Here is a 19,174-nt window from a genome sequence, read left to right as displayed (position 1 = left end):
AAGTATCTGAGAACACAGAGTTTTGTATAGGAGAAAATATTCTTGTTTGGGTTGAATTTTTTTTTTTTTTTGTTTTCTTTACAGTGGCCCATCCTCAGGAGCCCCACCACCCCTCTGAGAAGCCAGTCATCCACTGCCACAAATGTGGGGAGCCCTGTAAGGGGGAGGTGCTCCGTGTCCAAGCCAGACACTTCCACATCAAATGCTTCACCTGCAAAGGTAAAACCTCAATATTCATCTGTAAGAAATTACTCCATTGGTGCAGATGTGCCTTGAGCCACTGATGGGAGGTTGTGCTTCCTGCCATCAACCCATTACAAATACTCACTTTGCTCAGTATCTGAAGCTTTTGAAGGTGGGTAGGGTAAAGAAAAGTGGTGATACTTAGGAAAATTTTATCTTTTTGTAGTTTTTAGTCTAAATGATTTTTCAAGAAACTGAAATTTTTTTTAAACTCTCGATAGCAGTGACTGTCTTTCATTAGGGATAGTTATGAAAATTAGGGTTCTTTGTAATCAATTGACTGCTGAAAGTACCTGCTTTCAAAAAACCCACCAAAAAGGTTCTGCAAAGGTGTTTTAAAGCTTTGTGCCATGGAGCTGCCTTGGCAATGGGGATAGTGCTGCCCATTCCACAGAGAGAGAACCTGAGGGGCTCTTGGCAACTCCAGTTCATGCCGCTGAGCCCTCTGTGACCACAACAAAGACTTTGTGTTTTTTTTCAAAACAGAGGTTTAACGGAGCATTAAATAATTGTAGAACTATGCTTTGTGAATTCATTGCCTTTGAAGATGGGTGTCCCTGGCTCCTTCATAGAGTTTCTGTTTAATGAACAACAATGCAGAGTTGGTTGAATTGACTAACCACAAAATGTAGGATGAAAGGTGAGAATTAGGAGAAATACCAGGTCTGTGTGCAACCACTATCTGCCACAGTAGTCCCAGGTTAGCACAGGATAGATACTGCACAGAAAAGGGATTCAGGCTCCAGGTGAATGTGGCAGAGCTGGTAGCAAATGTGGAGAAATGTGCTGGAATAAATTAGAGTAACCAGGCAACTAAAACACAGCAGTGGAATCAATACCACATGGTTTTCCACTTCTATTAAACCTAAGTTATCTTTTCTGAAAGCCTGTATCTAGCATGTATACTGCAGATTCAGACTTTGAAAAGTGTCTCCAGCCCAGTTCCTGAGTTTCAGTTAAATTTTTCATGTTCCAAATGTGGGTGGAATAGTTGTGTGGTTGATCTGTTCTTCCGCTTCCTGAATATATGGAATATAGCAAAAAATAGAAATTGTTGTTTTTATATGTTACTAAAGATTTTTTTTAAAGGTCACTTGAGTTATTTGTATGCTGAAAAATCAGGGTCTAGAATATAAGAAATTCTGTTTGTTACCTGTGGATTTTAGTTAAATACAGCTAGATAACAACAACAAAAATGCTTACCTTTCTCCTAGATATTAACAGATCTCATCTGTGCCAATCTGTGGCATCAGCCCATCCTAGAGGGCAGCATGGAGCACTGTCTGCCTATTTCTGGAATGCTGAAATGCTTATTTCTTTATTACAGCTGCTGTATTTCAAGCAGCACTTGATGCCATATAATCCCTGAGCAGTTCAAAACTAACAACTATTTGTTTATTTTCTTGTTCCTCTCCATAGTGAGTAGAGGTCTCATTTTGCAGAAGATACTGAGTTAGGATATTTTCAGCATCAGGCCACCTGAGACCCCTTGAGTCATGAAACAGAATGGTAATTCAGGCAGCAAACACTGTCCTCAGGACCTCCTGATGAAGAAGGGGGCAGATGGAGCAGGGCTTTGGAATTGTCCTGATGAATGCACCACATTAATCTTGCTTTTTTTAGGAGGGGTGAGGTTTCTCCTTTCACTTGTGTTTTAGTTACTTACTCATAAGTTGTTTTTGTGCTTGGCTATTCTGTTGCAAGACTGGATTTACTAGTATACATTTTTTGTTTTTGTTCTTCCCTAGAGGAATGGCTAAACTTGTGGCTTCTGCTTGTGGAGGCATTTCCAACCTGATGACAGTTTAAGATTCTATAATATTATTGACCTTATGAGTGCTTGAATGAAGATCACCAGAGAAGGGAATGCTATAGAAATAACTCTTGCTGGGGGAAATGAAACTATGATTTGTACTATTAGCTTGTTAAGCAAATGGAGGAAAGTAAATCCAGTTTGAACTGAGAGGGCCAGAGCTGAATGTTAGAGACTTTTCTCATGCTGTTCCTTCAGTCTGTGCCTTATCAATTGGGTTTGCCAGCAAGTGTTATCATTTTAGAGTTCATTTGTGTTCACAGAGAGAAAGGAAAGGGGTGTGTATAGGAGGTTGCTCCAAGTGCTGTTTTGAATCTTTTACCTGAGCTGCAGATCTTGTTTATTGTTTGCCTCTGTTATTTGAGTGCAGTTTTTGTTTATAGTTATTTACTCACAATGCATGTTGTTTGACCATATGGTTTATACAAGTGGGACACAGCTGTTCAAGTAAGTGGTTTTTTCCCTCTTAGTCTGATGGGTTTTTAATTTGACATGACTGCAACTCTACAGGAGGTGGAGTTAGACCCTCTCAGTTTATAAAGTATGTTGTTAGGCAGCAAAACCAACAGATACTGGGATCAGGGTGTATCAGCTTCATCTACAGGTGGCTTGGTTATCTTCTTCTTTTTTGTATACTAAACTTTGCTCTTGAGACTGCAATTCACATCTACAGCGTGAAAGACTTGAACAAGCTCACACTTGTCTGTTTTCATATCTTCTGAGAGTGTTTAAACTTTCACCTATAGACTTAGAAGATGTGGAAAAAATCCATTTCCTGATAAGGCTATCACACGAGTTGTATAGACACAGAGTTTCTATGTAGTTCTGTCCTTTGCTCTGTATGAAATTCCTTCTTATTATTGCCATCCAAGCTCTCAATTTTGTGTTTACATCATACTGTGAAGTATTTGATATGCTATGTCCTGCTTCCCTGTGTTGTGTCAGAGGCTCTTAGGCACTCCATGACTGCTTGGCATGCAGGCAGTGGTGGCTGTGGCACTGCAGGAGCACAGTGATTTACATCTCCATGTGCATCAGCCAGCTCAGGACATGCTCATGCCTCACGTAATGTGATCAGACAATCCTCCTCCCCAGGAGTTTGGGGCTCTGTCCATCTCTGGAATCTTTCTAAGAACAGAGGAACTGCTTCCTGCCAAAGATGACAAGTAAAACCTCCACTGACTGACGTGTTCCCATGCCCCATGATAAGATGGAGCTCACTGGGACTCTGCCTTGGAGAGCCATGTGTCTCCAGCTGGTGTGTCCTATCTGCCTGGCAGGGCTGCAGGTTCTATTTGTGGCTCCCTGTGAGAGCTGATAGGAAAACAAAAAGCTGAAAATGGTGTGGCTGTCCCCAGGAAGGTGAGCTCTGCCATCCTCCTGATAGGCAAAGAATTTCAGGCAGGCAGCAGCTGACTGGGAGCTGGAGTTAACAGGGGAATGATGGACAGAGGAGGGATAAGACACATTTAGGAGTGCAGCTCCAGGAACATAATTCAGAGCAGTTGTCTTTAGCTGTTTCATAACAAAACTCCTTACCTTGCTAGGGAATTGTACTGGTATGTGTTACAAATGCAAACTTGATAGGATTCTGCATTACCTCCAGGTGTAATAAATAAGCTTTAAGGTCTGTTTTAGCAGGAGAGCACTACTTTTACCATACCAAATTGTTAATCTTTACAAGGCAATGGAAGCAGCAGGCTGAGAGGAGGGAAGGTTAGATGAGGAGGTTGAGCTGGAGACATCATTGGGTTTGTCTCAAATAAACATAACCATTAGAAAGAATTAATTAGTGGCTTATGAAGAAGTAAAAGTTTTTCTTGTAAGCATCTATGAACATGAGTAACTTTTCTGGGAAAACTAAGAGTACTCACTGAAATGCTGTTCCATATGTAAATGTGTGTGGGATCGGGCCCTAAATTAAAATGTGCATGAACAGAGATTTTAATATCTCAATTTAAATTGTGATCTGATACAAATGATAATTTTCTACCATTGTCAGTTGATTACAGTTCATTTTACCCTATTGCTTGTACTAGCAAAGGAAACTTTCAGGCTAGCAAAATTGCTATAATAAAGCTTTATTATTAAGCCTGTGATTCATCTTTTGGGTTAGAGGGAAAAGCTGGTTTCAATACGCTGTACTGCTTAATAGAAAAAGCTTTGAGCTTTAATAGTAACAGTGGAAAAGTTTTTTATTATCTTAGCAAGATAGTGTAGTGTTTGTGGTAGGAGGGTTTCAAATAGTAGATTTGTGATGTCGAATATGAATTGGGAAACTTAGATTTCTTTATAGTAATGTAGACTAAACAAAAGTTTAATCTCATAAATAAGCAGTCCTCCCATAAGAATACACATGGTGTCCATAAGTTTTTCAGTCCTCACTGTCACAGAATCATGGAATGGTTTGGGGTAGAAGGGATTTAAAAATCATATAGTTCCAGCCCCTCTGCCATGGGCCAGGTTGCCAAATCACTAGACCAGGTAGCTCAAAGCCCTGTCCAGCCTGGCCTTGAACACTTCCAGGAATGGGACATCCACAATTATGTGGCATAAAGGGGAAAATGTTTCACTGTGTATCAATGTTTCACATGCTATAGTGATATCAAATATCAAAAGGCAATTGACTTCTAATAATCTTGCTAATTATAAGGCAAAGACAAGTCTTGGCAACCAGGAAGCATTCCACAAACCTAGAGTATTCTATTAAAACATTGTTATAAATCAGCATAAAGCAGTTTCTTAATTATGGAATAAATGTGGTAATTTCCCTCTCTTCAGCTGGATGTCTCTTGAGCTTAACCTGCAGAATCCTCTGGCATGTTTAGGTTCCAGGCACAGGTCTGGGGATTTTATGTGATGGCTTTGCAAGGCTACATCATCTGTAGTTCAATGAGCCTGACAGGGAAGGGGGAGGCTTCCTAAATTTAGATTTTGGGATGCTCTGTAATCCTTTGACTTTGAACTGGATCTTCCTCCCTTGAAGAACTGGGAAGAAGTCAGGGTCATGTAAGCAGACACTATATCAACAGGGTGGAATGTGCTTTAAATCATTAGTTCTTTGACCTTTGATCTGTCATCAGATTCCTTTAGTGGCAGCAGGAGAAGGCTGCAAGCAGGCTGCTGGGTAGTGCTATAAATAGTTCAGTGGCAGTGGATGGAAAGTTTAAATATGAAGTCATTCATGTAGTAGATGTCCAGTGCAGTGTTTGAAAAGATTTCTGTATTTTCACAAATTCTTCTGGAACAGAAACTGATGTGTGGATGTGATAACACATGTGGGTAGAACCTGCTCCCTCCCAAGAAACATCAAAGTCACTTGAAGCTCCGAATCACTGAAGAAAGATTCAGGCAGAAATGGGAATCTGTTGTTTCTGGGAAGCTGACAGAGGTTACAATTTCTCCTGTGCCAGGGAATGGAGTTCAGATGTCAATTCATTCATTCAGGTAGCTTGATGTGAAATCAAACCTCAGTTGCAGCTGTGAGACTAATTGCCATTTCTGCATTTATATATCTTAGCTGCTGTGTCTTGAAGACTGTTCTTCTTGCAGTGCTGCTTCCTATTGGCATTTCACTTCAGATTCAGCTCCTTCCCATTTTAAGTGGATCCTTACTTTTCTGTTGGGATTAGAATACTATTAATGGCAAGTGATTGATACCAATCTTAGTTTAGTTGGGCTTGAGGTCTCTTCAGGGACCAAACATTTGACAGGAAATGAAATTAATTGCAGTATTTGGCTGATACTGATGAATGCTGGCAGATGCCATGTCAGATTTTAAAAAGCTACTGGATCCCTTTGGAAGTAGAGGAGCAGCAGGATGCTTAACAGGTGCCTGTTCTGAGGCAGAACATCCTTACAAGAATACAGAAAGTTTCTTGGCTTTGTAGTCAGTTTGTCTGGCTTGGATGAGGTTTGGGTTTACTCTACCCTTAAATTCCTGGTTTGCTTATTTAAAATCTTGTTAAAGTGCTGTTTTCTCTAGATAGTTACAGTCAGGAGATCCGAGGCTAAACTTTGACCTTTCCCCACTGATTGCCTTTTCTTCAAGGTTCATTTCCCACAGACCTGTGAATGACTTTGATCTCCACCTCGTGCTTAGTTTAATGTGAAAGGTGTTTTAAATGGTTGAATGATTCCTGCCTTTGTTTCCATCCTGGTGCACAAACCTCTGGTATTTCAGTGGGGAAGTAAGGAATCTCACACTGGTACACTACATACAGCTGCTGTTTGCTTGCTGCTGAGCTCAGGTATGAGCTGTTGGGTTGCTAGAAAGTCTGAAATTTCTGCAAGGTAGGTTCCTGCAGACAGGAACCACTCCCAGTGCAGAATTATTTGTGTCTCCTGTGTTGGAGGATTCAAGGCAGGGTCATGGCATTGATTGGGAAGTTGATCAAGTTAAAACTGAGCTCATCTGAGACTCAGAAGTCACTTTTGGTTTCAGTTGAGTGAATGCTTCCATGAAATGCCCAGAGGTCTCACTCAAGTGCCCCACTGAGAATTACTTGTGTCACAATGACAGCAGCACTCAGGAGGGGTGCAGGCAGGATGCTTGTCAGGGTTTTCATGGGAAGAGGAGAAAGACTGGAGGCTAGAGGATGCTTCCCAAGGGGGATCTCAGACCAGTTTAGGAAAGGAGGGGAGAAATACAATCTTATCTTTTGCTAAATAAGTGTTTTAGCTGCTAAACCTTTCTTCTACCTGATGTCAAGTTATCAAAGCAGATTTTAAGGTCACCTGTATTTGTTCTATGCTTATGTGCCTTGACTTCCCAGCATTGTTTCTAATGTCAATCTGCTGAAATGAGAAGAAATTCCAGAACCACTGGGAATGCTGGACACAGTTCCAAATATCTTTAATCAAAATGCATCTCTCATCAGCGTATAACAGAAAAAAAATCTCCAGTGACAGGAGTGTAACAATCGGTCATTTGGATCTCTGTTCCAGCTTTTGCAAACTGCTGGATGCATTTCTTATTGGTGCCTTGCAATCTCCCTGCCAGGGTAGTGCTGCAGCACAGCTTCTGAGATTTACTGTTCTTATGTGCTCTTCTGGTGATGCTTGGATGCATATTCATTTTTTAAATGACTTAACACCACCAAGCAAAATGTTGGTAAGAGGAGTAAATGGCAGAGGGAGACTTGGTTCATATGAAATGCAAAAACTTTAATAAGAACTTGAACCTTGCTTTCATCAATATGGATTTGTTAAACTTCTGAAAAAAAAAAAAAAAAAACAACAAAAAAACCCAAAAAACCCCAACCAGAAACAGATTTTCCCTCTGTATTTGTTTGGATGTAGGTGATAAACTGAAACATTTCCAAATTCCTTTCTACCTTCAAACAAGAGATCCATTATGTCCTAAGAATAACTGTTGTATGACTATTTCCCTGCTTGAAAACAGCACCATTATTCTATGAAGCTGAAAGAAATAAAACCCCAACAGGAAATTGAATTTGCACCTTATTTAATGCATGGTAACAAAGTAGATCATTAGAGTTTTCTTAATGAATGGAATTCACGTCTGCAGACTGAGAGCCCAGATTCATAGACTCTCCTTGTGTGTTCTTTTTTTTTTTTTTCAGTGCTGAAACCATTTTTACTTAATATAACATGGAATTCACCTCTCTCTGACAATAAGGCTATGGAAATCCTAAATAATGCTCAGTAGGATCAAATACTGTTTTTTTTCTCTTTGAAAAACTCTCATCTCTTCATTTTTATCATCACCATTAAAACTCAGAAGTGGCTCAGCTGAAGAGTGGCCCAGGCCCCTTGGATCCATAGGCAGCTGGATTGCACTTGACCAGCTCAGGTTTCCATAACAGACCCTGGATCTTTGGGAGCTGACAGCAGCCCTGACAGCATCTCCAACCTTTTGTGCTCTGAGGATGCAAAATAGAAGCTCCAGAGAGTAAAAGACAGAAAAAGCTAGTGGGTGGGTGTTTTCCATACAGTGGGAGGTAGAACTATTGCAGCTTATCCCATTCACAAGAGAGATAGGATGATTTGTTCTGATATGAAATCCTTTGATATACAGACTCAGAGAGAAAGGCTGAGTTCCTCCAAGAGCTTTTGAAGATAATGGCTTCTTTTTTCATTTAAAGAAAAATGCTGGCTTTTTTTGCCTTTTGCTTGTGGTACCTTAGGGAACAGAAATGCTCCCCAGTGTCTCCTGTTTCAAAAAGAGGGTTTTGGTCATGTAAAACAATTTCTTCCATCATACTGAGCAGGGAGGATCTTGGAGAAATGCTTTTCTTCTGTAGAGCTATTTCCATGTGATGGATGTTTACAGAATATCTCTTGCTTTTTGCCTTCTCAAACATGATTTGTGCATCACTATTGGCTCCACAAAGTAATTCTTTCAAAGTAATTTTTCCCATCAGTACAGGAAAAAACCAGTTTCATGTTTACAGTTAACTGCCATCATTTGGGTTGTTTTTTTTTTTTGATGACATGATATGTGTATCACAGCAGTTGCTTAGATCACACCAATAGAATGCACTGTACATATGTAAAATTCACAGCTCGTTTCTCTTCAGTGCCTCTGCTGCTTGAGGCATGAACAATGGTGGGCATATGGCTTTCCTTTGTAATAAAAGACAATCACAATTTGTCCCTTCTTTTTTGTGTTTTTTCTATAGTGGTCACAGATATGTGTGCTAAAGAAATATATGTCAGCTTGAGGGCATACATTGGCAGAGCCATGACTTCTGCACAGTTGCAAGAAGCAGAAAAAATAGGAAAAAAGAGCTGTTCAAATCCCTTCCCTGTTACACACCACGTTGTACACCAAGTGTGGACACAGTTGCATTTGTCCCTTCTGATTTGATCTCTGAAACAAAGTGAAAGCAGCCGGCTGGAATAGCATTTTTCCAGCCATGGATGTTAAAAGTCTGGGTGACCCTTGTTTTTGCCATGTAGCTTAAAGCTGTGATTAGTGCTAGGGACACGTGCTAAATTGACTGCAAAAATCCGTTGTAATGTGGAGTTGCCAGGGCTTGTTTCTAATTCTTGCAGATTGGTGTGTGCTGCCTGCTGTGTGTGTGCCAAAAATGATGAATCTGCTGGGGGCTCACATCATGGGCACTGCTCCTTGGGCCTGAATTCATGGCCTGCCAGTGTGAGAGAATTTAACTCAGACATTCTGAGTTATTTGCAAAATGAGCTAGAGACTGGGTAGAAGGAAGAGTTCATAAGGAAAAGGGCAGTAGAAGGAGCTTCTTTTTGATAATAGCAATTGCTCTCTGTAGAAGACTTGTGAAATATTTAGCTCCCATTTTCATTGATAGACTTGAATCCCTGTGGCCATGCATGCAAAGGTGACAGAGTCTAATAACTGTGAGTGCATGAACCCTTTCCTTCCAAGTTTGTAGTGGTTTTTGCAAACAATGATCTGGAACCTCTTTATGATGCTGATGCTGAAGCTGGGTTTTCAAAAAAAGCTAGAACAGAGGTGACATTGGAGGTGAGTTTTGGTCATCCCAGCTTATTAGATCCTTGCCTAGGCAGGTAAAGGGGACTGCAATGACCAAATGAGTTCTTCAAAAAGTGAAGAGCCAGAGAGTTCATACATACAGCTTCTGAGGCAGACCCAGCAGCACACCGAGCATCTTCAGCTTGAGGCTGAAAAATTGATATACTTGGATGTTAAAGCTACAAGGTAAACTGCAAACTACAGTTTAAATAATCACACAGACACAGGACTACTCCATAGCACTTCATGAAATTTAGCAGCTTCTAAAGCATCTTTTAAACATTAAAGCAAAATTCTCAATTTCTACATGATTCAGTGGTAAGGATCTGCCCAAAGTGAGAAACAAACCTATTGTAAGTAGGCTGAGGTTTTGCCTCTGAACCTCCAGTGGAAAATTACTTTATGGTCCCCAACCCAGGAAGAATCTAGGGCACTGTGGTGTAGAGCTCACTTGTATTTTCTGCCTAACAAGATATTTTAGCGTTAGTTTGAAAATAATATTTTAAACAAAATGGAGATTAGTAGAAGGAAAAAAAAGGACTGAAAGTGGTTTTTTTTCTGGAGGTGTACCTAAAAAACCAGCTTGGAACATTTTGCAGCATTTTAACAGAACCTTAACAGTAGTTCTTTGTAATTCTCTTCAGTCACTGATAATTGAGTTTTGGCTGCTTGTGGAGTTAATGCCACCATGAAATGAAATTTGTTTGCACATGGAATAGTTTCACTGTTCTAAGCAGAAATGTGAAACCGGAAAAATGCTGGTACTGATACTGCTTTCCTTCTGAGCTGCATTTTAGTACTGTTTATTGTTGTTCTATTAATTATTGTTACAGTAGCAGTCGTTAGACCTCCAGGGCTGGGCAACAGACAAAGGAAATTTGCAATCCCTGCCCCAAATGCCTTTCAATTTTATTTTTTAAGGCAGGTAGGTAATAAGATAGTAGCCCATTATAACAGGGCTGAGAATGAGTACAGTGTTGTGCTTGGGGCTCTTGGCAGAAAGGAACTGAACCCAGTCCCCCTAATAATCTTTCTGTATTTCATATTTTAATTTTTCAAGGACTGTGTAACTGCAAGGACCTAGTGTGCTGCTTATTTATTTTTGCTTAACACTCAGAATCTCTGATATTCAATATTTCTGATATTTGATCTGAACATACTTATGAAGGGGTATGAGATGGAATTCCTTGCAGAGTTAAGTTAACGTGCTAGACTGCTGTGAAGAGTGGTTTCTCTTACTGAATTACACAGCTACAGCAATATACAGAGGAGCAGGAAGAGTGCCAGAAACCAAAGTGCCTGCGGGCAGCTGGGTATAAATTTTTGGTGATACAGGGGAACACTGAATAGGTAGTTTTGAGTTTTTGTTCAATCCAAGCTAAAGGCACACCATGAAATTCAATCTCCCATGGCACTTTGTCTTCATGGGGTTTGGCTGTTAGAGGTAGGATTGCTTTCTGTCTCTCTCTGTTGACCAGAAATGCCAATGTAAGACTGAATATTTTCTCAAAGCAAAGCAGGCACCTGGTTGTGATGTGTTCTGGTTTGAGTGAATAGGCATTTTGCAGTGGAAAAACTGCCAAGTCACAGAAATCCTTGACTGGCTTTTCACCCTTTTACTGATACAATTGAGCAGCTAACATCCTTGGTAGTGTTATTTTTCTAATCTGTGTGGTTTGTTTTTTCCTTGCAGTGTGTGGCTGTGACCTGGCACAAGGAGGCTTTTTCATTAAGAATGGAGAATATCTCTGCACCCTGGACTACCAGCGCATGTACGGCACCCGCTGCAATGGCTGCGGGGACTTCGTGGAAGGTGAAGTAGTGACAGCTCTGGGAAAAACTTACCATCCAAGCTGCTTTGCCTGTACTGTCTGCAAGTAAGTCATCCCTTCAAATAACACGGTGGGAACTCAGTTCAAGGAAAACACAAAGAAAATCACCATGACACACGAGTCTCGAGACATATTTCTCTTGAGGATGCATTAATTTTGTTGTAAAAGATCTGCTGCAGGTCTGACTTGAAAGGTCTTGAAAATGCTATTCATTTATTTGGGGGACATGGCTTTTGTATTACATGTAGGTTCTCAGAAAGTTACTCTCATGTCTGAAAGAATTAAGTGTCAGGCTTACACATGAAATAATGGACATGAGTTGAGTTCAGGTGATCAGCCCAGCTTGGTGAGAGAAAGGAAGTGAAGCAAAATTCTGGATGCTACATTTGAGCTCTGAGGACAGTCAAACAATCACATGGGGTTACTACTACTGGCATTCCCCCTCTTCCCCAAGATTCTTTCTTGTCCCCAGTAAGAGAACCAGTCTTCAGTTCTACAGCAAGTAAAAAGCAATTAACAGAGGCTCTGTGGATGGGAGAAAGGTGGCATTTTAAACTCAAACCTCTGATAAGCAGTTGAAGTGTTTTTTCCTTTAGCCTGCTACATTTTTCAAGCCTTTTCTATTGAAAGAATTATGATTATTTTCTGTTGTTAAATAGTGTGAGTTTACTGCATATTGGTAATCATATAATGCATATATTGCAGTTTTATTTCCCAGGAGCAGTATGAAACATGACATCAGTTTTTGTACATTCACTTGCATCAATCTTTTTATGTTGAATGAACAAAAGATGAGTCATCGAAATAGATTAATGAAATTCAGTATTGCTGCTGGTTTATTTTTGGCCCACTTAGAAATGGAGTGGAAAGGAAATGACACCTGAAACATTTTGTTTTTTGAAATCAGCAGTTGCTCATTTGCTAAGCAGTTTTGGAGTGAGGTGGGTTGTAGTGGGAATCCTCACTCAGCAGTTAACACTCCTTATTAAAGATTTGGAGTTATTAAATGTTGCTCATCCTCTGCTTTAGGCACCAAATAAGAGTTAACAGCAATGTCAACTTCTGCCTAGCACACATTCTTAGCATTTATGAGTGACTAGCTCCACATTCCTTCACCAACCTCAAGAACAGTTCTGATTCTTTGAGTTCTCTTCTGTATCATTTGCTATCCACAACATCACACTGAGACCATCATAAATGCAGCTGTTGTGTCTCAGCAGATTTCCCTGTCTCTACTATTCTGATAAAATATGTTTGATAATCTTTTTTAAATGAAGATACAAGGCAAGTCTAACCTCTGCTCTGCTTGCATCCATGGATTGGATTTCTTCCAGTGCCTGGCTTTGCCAAGGCCACATTGCAGAAACTATTTGGCCTGAGTTTCTGTAAAATATTGATTGCGCTGGAAGAAGGCAGAAAACTCAAGGCATGGGGAACAGAGGAAAATTTCTGGCATAACCTTTGCAAAAATACATTTTTCTCTTGAACTTTCCAGGCGTCCCTTCCCACCAGGAGATCGAGTCACCTTTAATGGAAGGGACTGTCTCTGCCAGATGTGTGCTCAGCCGATGTCCTCCAGCCCAAGAGAACTCTCTGCCTCAAGCAGTAAGTTGCCATCTCATTTCTGAAGCTTCTCACTTTTTCAGGCTCATCAACATTTGATTGAGATTAACATAATGCAATCTTTTGGTGGTTTTATTTTTATTCACATTTAGAAAAGTGAACTATCTCTGGGAACTTAGTGTTGGTTTTTTGGCTCTTCATTAAGTGCCTGTTACTACAGATGGGAAGAGACACTTAGACATTTCAATGTGGAAAAATTACTTTTCCCCAGTGACTGGATTTTAATTTCTTTTTTCTTAAATTTGCTTTGATAGGCACCAGAAAAGTATCTAAGTGTTAAAACCTGTGGTTTCAAAGTTGATGGATTCTATTTCTTTAATGTCTTGTTGTGCACGTTTAAGTATTAAAAAGAGGATGAAGTCAGAGGAAATTAATTTTCTTCTCCTATTTAAAAATTCAATTAAATTATCCTTTAAAAGGAGTATGACCAGGATTATGCTTCCAGTAGACTGATGCCACATGATACTGTGATCAGAACCTAAGGAAACAATTATAAAAGACACAGAAAGCAAATTAAAGGAAAAAATAGAGAATAAAGAAAGTTTGGGAGGGAACTTAAGGCTTGCTGTTGGGTTTTAACACTTTAAAAAGGTAATTTGTAAATTCCTGATATTAATCTCTCCCTCTGGTAGTTAATTTTTTTTAATCTTTGGGGATTTCTTTCTGTGAGTGATGGATTGTACTCAGCACACACTCAGTGTAGTTATGTAAATCAAAATGGCTACAGCTTTCCTTGTCACACTGGGTAGTTTTCCTTCAGGGAGAAACTGTGCATTTTCTCCTGGTACTTGGCTTTGAGATCCTGGGATTATAAAGTGCTATGGAAAGACAAAGATGGATAAGGTTTGTGCTCAGTAGATGAGTCAAGTGAAAATTGGGATATCTGATTTGCCTGAGAACATGTAATCAAACCCTTAGGCAAAGGGAAAATGAGAGACTTTTTCTGTTATCATGCTTTTCTGACTGGGAAGTGATGCTTTTCCACTATAATTGCAGATTTGCAGCTGAAAATGCACAGGACTAATCAGTTAAGGAAGAATTTAGGATCTGCAAAAAGGCTTACAAGATTTAAAAAGCAACATAAAAAATTATGAGAGACTTCAGGCACACAGAGAATCCTCTGAAACAGAGGAATGATGTGGAAATTGATATTTAGGAGGTATAATTGGCAAGGCATAGGGACCTTGGACAGTACTGACATTCTTTTTCTAAGCATGCCAGAGCATAGAAGAATCTGGGTCTGACTCCCCAAAGGTGGCACACCTGTGCAGCAGGGTGGCACATGCCTGACTCCAGGTGCCAGAATGCCCCTAGAAAATGACAGAAAATTAAACTTGTCTGACACTTAGCAAGCCAAAGAGCTGGATAATCTTACCCACAGCCATGGTCTTCACTGGAATTGCTTCTGGGCTTCCACAGTGAAGACATAGGCAGCAAGGATTATAAAATAACATTTTGTGTGACTTGTGATGAGATTTATTGGGGTTTTTAATCATAATTGTGTTCTGCTGGCAAACTGATTTGCCAGTACACACAGCAAGAGAGCTCCTGCTCTCAGCAGCTTAGATTGTGCTGCTTTGAAACCTGTAGGCACCTGCCATGCTGCATCTTGTTTTGTTATGGACAAAGACTTGTAGAAATGGGTGATAAAGGGTTGCAGGTTGGTTTAGTGAAAAACTCTCCAAAACAGACAAATAAAAAGGAGAATAGCTTATGTTATAAGTCCAGAACTAATAACTAAAATTTAAAAATCAATGAAGCATCCTCTGTCTTCAAAGACAGGCCAGTTGCTGCTTTAGCTTTGTGCAAAAGTTGGCTTAGATACAGAAAAGTATGTAGCTGGCACCAAAGAGTTAATTGTAATTGGTGAAGTATTTCAGATTACTTCCAGGTTTTTCCTGCTGGCTAATGCACACATTTTTTTTCAAATGCTTTGCCATTTTTTGAAAGGATATTTTAAAATCCAATTTATTTTAGGAGAGACTCTGATTCACATATGCATTAATAGATATCAAATAGATATCCTATACTGCTGTCAGCTTCCCATGATTATTTTCAAGTAGGTCACTAGAGGAGACTTCCCTTAAAACAAAATTTGAGAGAATTCATTGGATTGCAAATATATCAGGTTTGATTGTTTTGTGTAATGTGAAAGGAAGCCTTCTGTCCTAGAATGTCTGCATTAATGTTGACATGCCATTTCCCAGTGTCTATTACTTCACATAAATGAAAACTTACTGATAGCTTTGCTTGGATGATTTCAAGGAAAATTAAATGTGTCTGAGTACAGGGGTTAACATATAGAATAACATGAACCTGAATATTGTTACACTCCATTGTAAAGCACAGCAGTGAAAATCAGATGAGAGAATACTAAATAATTCATTTTCCTTTTTTGCTTAGTATTAGTTGGGTCCACAGTACTTATTTACCTTATTTATATTACTAATATATTTCTTTCACTGCACATGTGTTACCTGAAGTCTTAGCTATTTTCTCGAAGAACCGATTCAGTGACTCCATTTTTATTTGAAATTTTTAAAAGTATCCTTTGGTATTCAGATGCTGTAGAGTGATCATAATTTATAATTTAATCAGTCCTATTCCTTGGCCCCTCCTAGAAATACACAGTGCACCAACTTTGTGATCTTTGTTCATTCAGCAGGAAATCTAATAACAAATACCTGTAAATAGCTTTGCAGACAAATGAAATGAGTGGTGTTTGGTTTTGTTATTGTTTTATTTCATATGACAGCTTGATAAATGGCATGTGAACTATAAAGCAAAGTGACTGAGACAGATGTAGAGCAGCACAGAAACAGGGGACAAGTAGATAACACTGACTAAAAGTGAGGTGTTGATGCCTTGGATAGTTCAGGGCTTTCAAGATTCCATCAAAGGTGAAGTTTTTTTTCTTTGGGGCACAGTAAAGTAATGCAATAATGTATCCCAGTAATTTATATTTGTGTTTTAAACAGTGTCCAGGTTTTGTATTTGGTATCATGATTACCTGGTTTGTACTGGCTTTAGCTCTTTCTGCTCTCAGAAAGAGCTTGTGTTCTGGCTGCATGGTAACTGTGTTTCAGGTCCACGTTGTCTCTCCAGAAAACCAGTTTTGCAGGCACCTGTTATTTCTAAATTTTGGGCAAAACTGCAATTGTGCATGCATAGTTGCATAAAATGCCTTCCATTAGGGAATTTTATCAGTGAATTCTCCCCAAGGCACCTGATAAATGAACTGAGGCAGACTTTGGAAAGTTTCCAGTTTAGTCAGACCTTAATTTTTAAAAAGTACCACGCTGGCTTCCATTTTTTTCCTGAACACACAAGAGGTGTTGAGAAAAGCCCAGCTGAGAGCAGAGCAGCTGTGCAGAGATCCCCCCACTTGGGACAGGCACAGAGGTGGTGCCAGCAGCCTGTGGAACTCCAGCCAGCACCCTCCTGGCTCAGGCATCATCTTTGAAATCCAGAAGAGTCTGCATGTCAGAATACAATTTAATCCCTCCTCCTCAAGCAGAGGTTTTGTTTGTTTTTCCTTTGGGAAATTCACTATTTCCACAATAAAGCAACTCAGTAAAAATAATTTGATGTCATTTTCTACCTGAGGTTGAGCCTTTCTCTGTTGGTTCATTATCTGGGTGCTGGTCTGAAAGTTTTAGTTATTTATGATTATCTTTTTGCTGAAAGGTTGGATCATTTTAGTGATGTACATGAACTAGCTAAGAAATTGCATTTCAACTGAAAAGTGTGTTTTCTGGGTTAAACCTCCCTATCCAAAAGAAACTGAAACATTATAATCACTTAACAGGAGTTTTCATTTTGAAAAATTCATCTGAAATGGTGAAGACTTTCACCATTGTTTCTTTTCAGTGAAATACTTTGTCCTACAAATGCTGAGGTACCCAGTGGTGATACAGTTTGGAAAGTAGCAGAGGGAAGATATTTCAACTTCCCTTTCTTTGTAAGAGCCTCTCCTGTGAGTCAGGAGCATTACAGTACAGCCAAGATGTGGACCAGAGATTTGAAACTGACCAACAAAGTGTTCCATGAGCATGAATAATCCTTGGTGCAGCTGTTCCCCAGCGTCCACGTGGAGATTTCACATCTTGTTTTGTGTGTTTGTCCTTGTCTGTTTTGCACATTATGTTCTGGCTCAAAGAATGTCAGCTCTCTGGGACAAATGCTTTCATGCCTATCAGTACAGAGTCTAACAGGGTTGGATTTTGCCTTACAACTGGGGATCTTGGCTCTATTGTGATATAAATAATAAGCTTAATGCTTAATGAACTTGTGGGAAAAAGATACCTTTGTCAATTATTCAATAGCTTTATCTCTTTGAAAAAGATGCAGGCAGTGAAGTAGCCAGTAAATAAATGAAACTTCCAACAAGGTTCTGGTAATATTGAAGTAAAGCACAGCCAACATACCATACCTGCTGAAGGAGGAGATGGAAAGGAAAAAAATAGGACTCATCTTTTGTCTCACTGCCCAGAAACTGGCAGGAAAGTGAGCTTGTATTTGAAACAACAGAGAATCAAAATGGAGCAGCAAGTTTACTTTGCAGTCCTCTTTTAAAGGCTCTTTAATTCTTAATGCAGTCCTGTAGTCAGGACATAACTGTTCTTTCATTAGATAAAAATATAGATGACTTCTGCCAGTATTCAGAAATAATGTCAGATCTGATGTATAAGCATCACAAACTTCTCCATTAGAAATTAGTTAAAAAGGAGGCAAAATTCCTTTTAATCACAGTTATTGGGAAAAGTCTGCAGCTTGGATTTGTAACTGTTCAGCCACATTTGACTAATTTGTCATTGTTTTGTTTTAATCATTTTTTTCTGGAGCTCTCTGAAAACTCCTTCAATTCTATAGAGAATTTAAAAGTGAAGGGGAAAGTTGGCTGTCACTAAGCAAGATATCTGCAGTGATTTTTGGCTTTAAAAGGTGTTGAGCAACATCCTGAGCTTATTCTTAGGAAATATTCTCCAATTTCACACTGTGTCAAAGCTGCACAGGTATTTGGCACAGATGGAGATGGGTTTGTGTGACACACTGAGCTCAGTTTGTCATGAGGAATATTCACCCACAATATCCATAACTTCAGTGAGTGCCCTGGTTTGGGTTGTGAACAAGTATTTCTAAATTTTAAATTTTTAGAATTTTGAGGCTTAAGCATTTAATATTTTTTGTGTGCCACAACACAGAATTTTCTCATTTCATTCTTGGCCTCTCTGTTTGCATAAGCAGAAACACTCCCATATCTCTGTGATATTCAAGCCTGTCTTTAACTACTGGAGATTCAGTTGAGGGTTTGAGGAACCTGATAGAAGTGGCACACATAGTCCTAGATATGGGTTTTTTTAAATTATTTACCATAGAATAAAAGCATACTATGGACATCACTGTTGATTGATTTCAAATACTGTGATTTAAATCATTGATTTTAATCATGGTTTGTTCAATAACCCAGGAAACCTTGATTAGACAGACTGATTGTAACCTTGGATTACATTTAGATTTTTAATTCTAAAATACTAATTGATAAGCATGAGGGTGCTTCATATCTGTACACATCTACTTAAACTAATATAGCTCTGCATAAAATCATCATATTATTTAACATCTATATTTTTCCTTTACAACTATTTTTGCTAATCAGTTGTCAAACCCTATTTGAATGAAAGTTAAAATTTTATTTAGAATACATAAAGCATCTGTGGATATTTTTTTTCCTTTTAGAAACTTACTAGAATAACATGAAAAATGTAAATGTATTAAAATATATTTCAGTTTTGGAATTTGTATTTTTCAAGAGCCTGTACCTTATAAAACTATTTACTTTCCATCACCATGACCTTAAAAATTTTGTGAGTGGCATATCCTATGTACCCTAATGTTGCTGATAAATAGGAAAAGGAAAGCAAGTTTATTCCCTGTGTTTTCAGATCCTGTTTTTAACTTCACTTTAATTGAAATTTTAAATTCAGATTTTAAATGAAATCCTTCATTTTAAAAGTGTCACTATTTAATTCTCCATTTCTTTAGTCTGGATTTCATTGTAATAACCTTGTAAGGCAGCTACATTTCTGACTTAATACAGCATACAGTGGGTCCAAAGAATAAAAAAAGCAAATCAACGTTCATGACATGATAAAAGTTCAAACAAATTATGCAAACCCAAGCAGA

General features: G+C 39.0%; 1 protein-coding gene across 17 annotated transcripts in view; it reads left to right on the top strand.

The window, feature by feature from the left end:
• Positions 1-19,174, top strand: part of ABLIM1 (actin binding LIM protein 1) — a 186,943-nt gene that overhangs the window by 90,373 nt on the left and 77,396 nt on the right. For all 17 annotated transcript variants that reach the window (XM_079312952.1, XM_079312953.1, XM_079312958.1 and 14 more), the window contains exons 2-4: positions 85-219; positions 11,227-11,410; positions 12,861-12,970. In XM_079312952.1, the coding sequence (XP_079169078.1) occupies positions 85-219; positions 11,227-11,410; positions 12,861-12,970 (429 nt within the window). The remainder of the gene's footprint in view (positions 1-84; positions 220-11,226; positions 11,411-12,860; positions 12,971-19,174) is intronic.

The sequence above is a fragment of the Erithacus rubecula genome, assembly GCF_903797595.1.
Source record: "Erithacus rubecula genome assembly, chromosome: 9".
NCBI classification, from domain to species: domain Eukaryota; kingdom Metazoa; phylum Chordata; class Aves; order Passeriformes; family Muscicapidae; genus Erithacus; species Erithacus rubecula.
The sequence above is the reverse complement of the archived record's forward strand: the minus strand, read 5'-3'. Positions and strand labels throughout refer to the sequence as shown.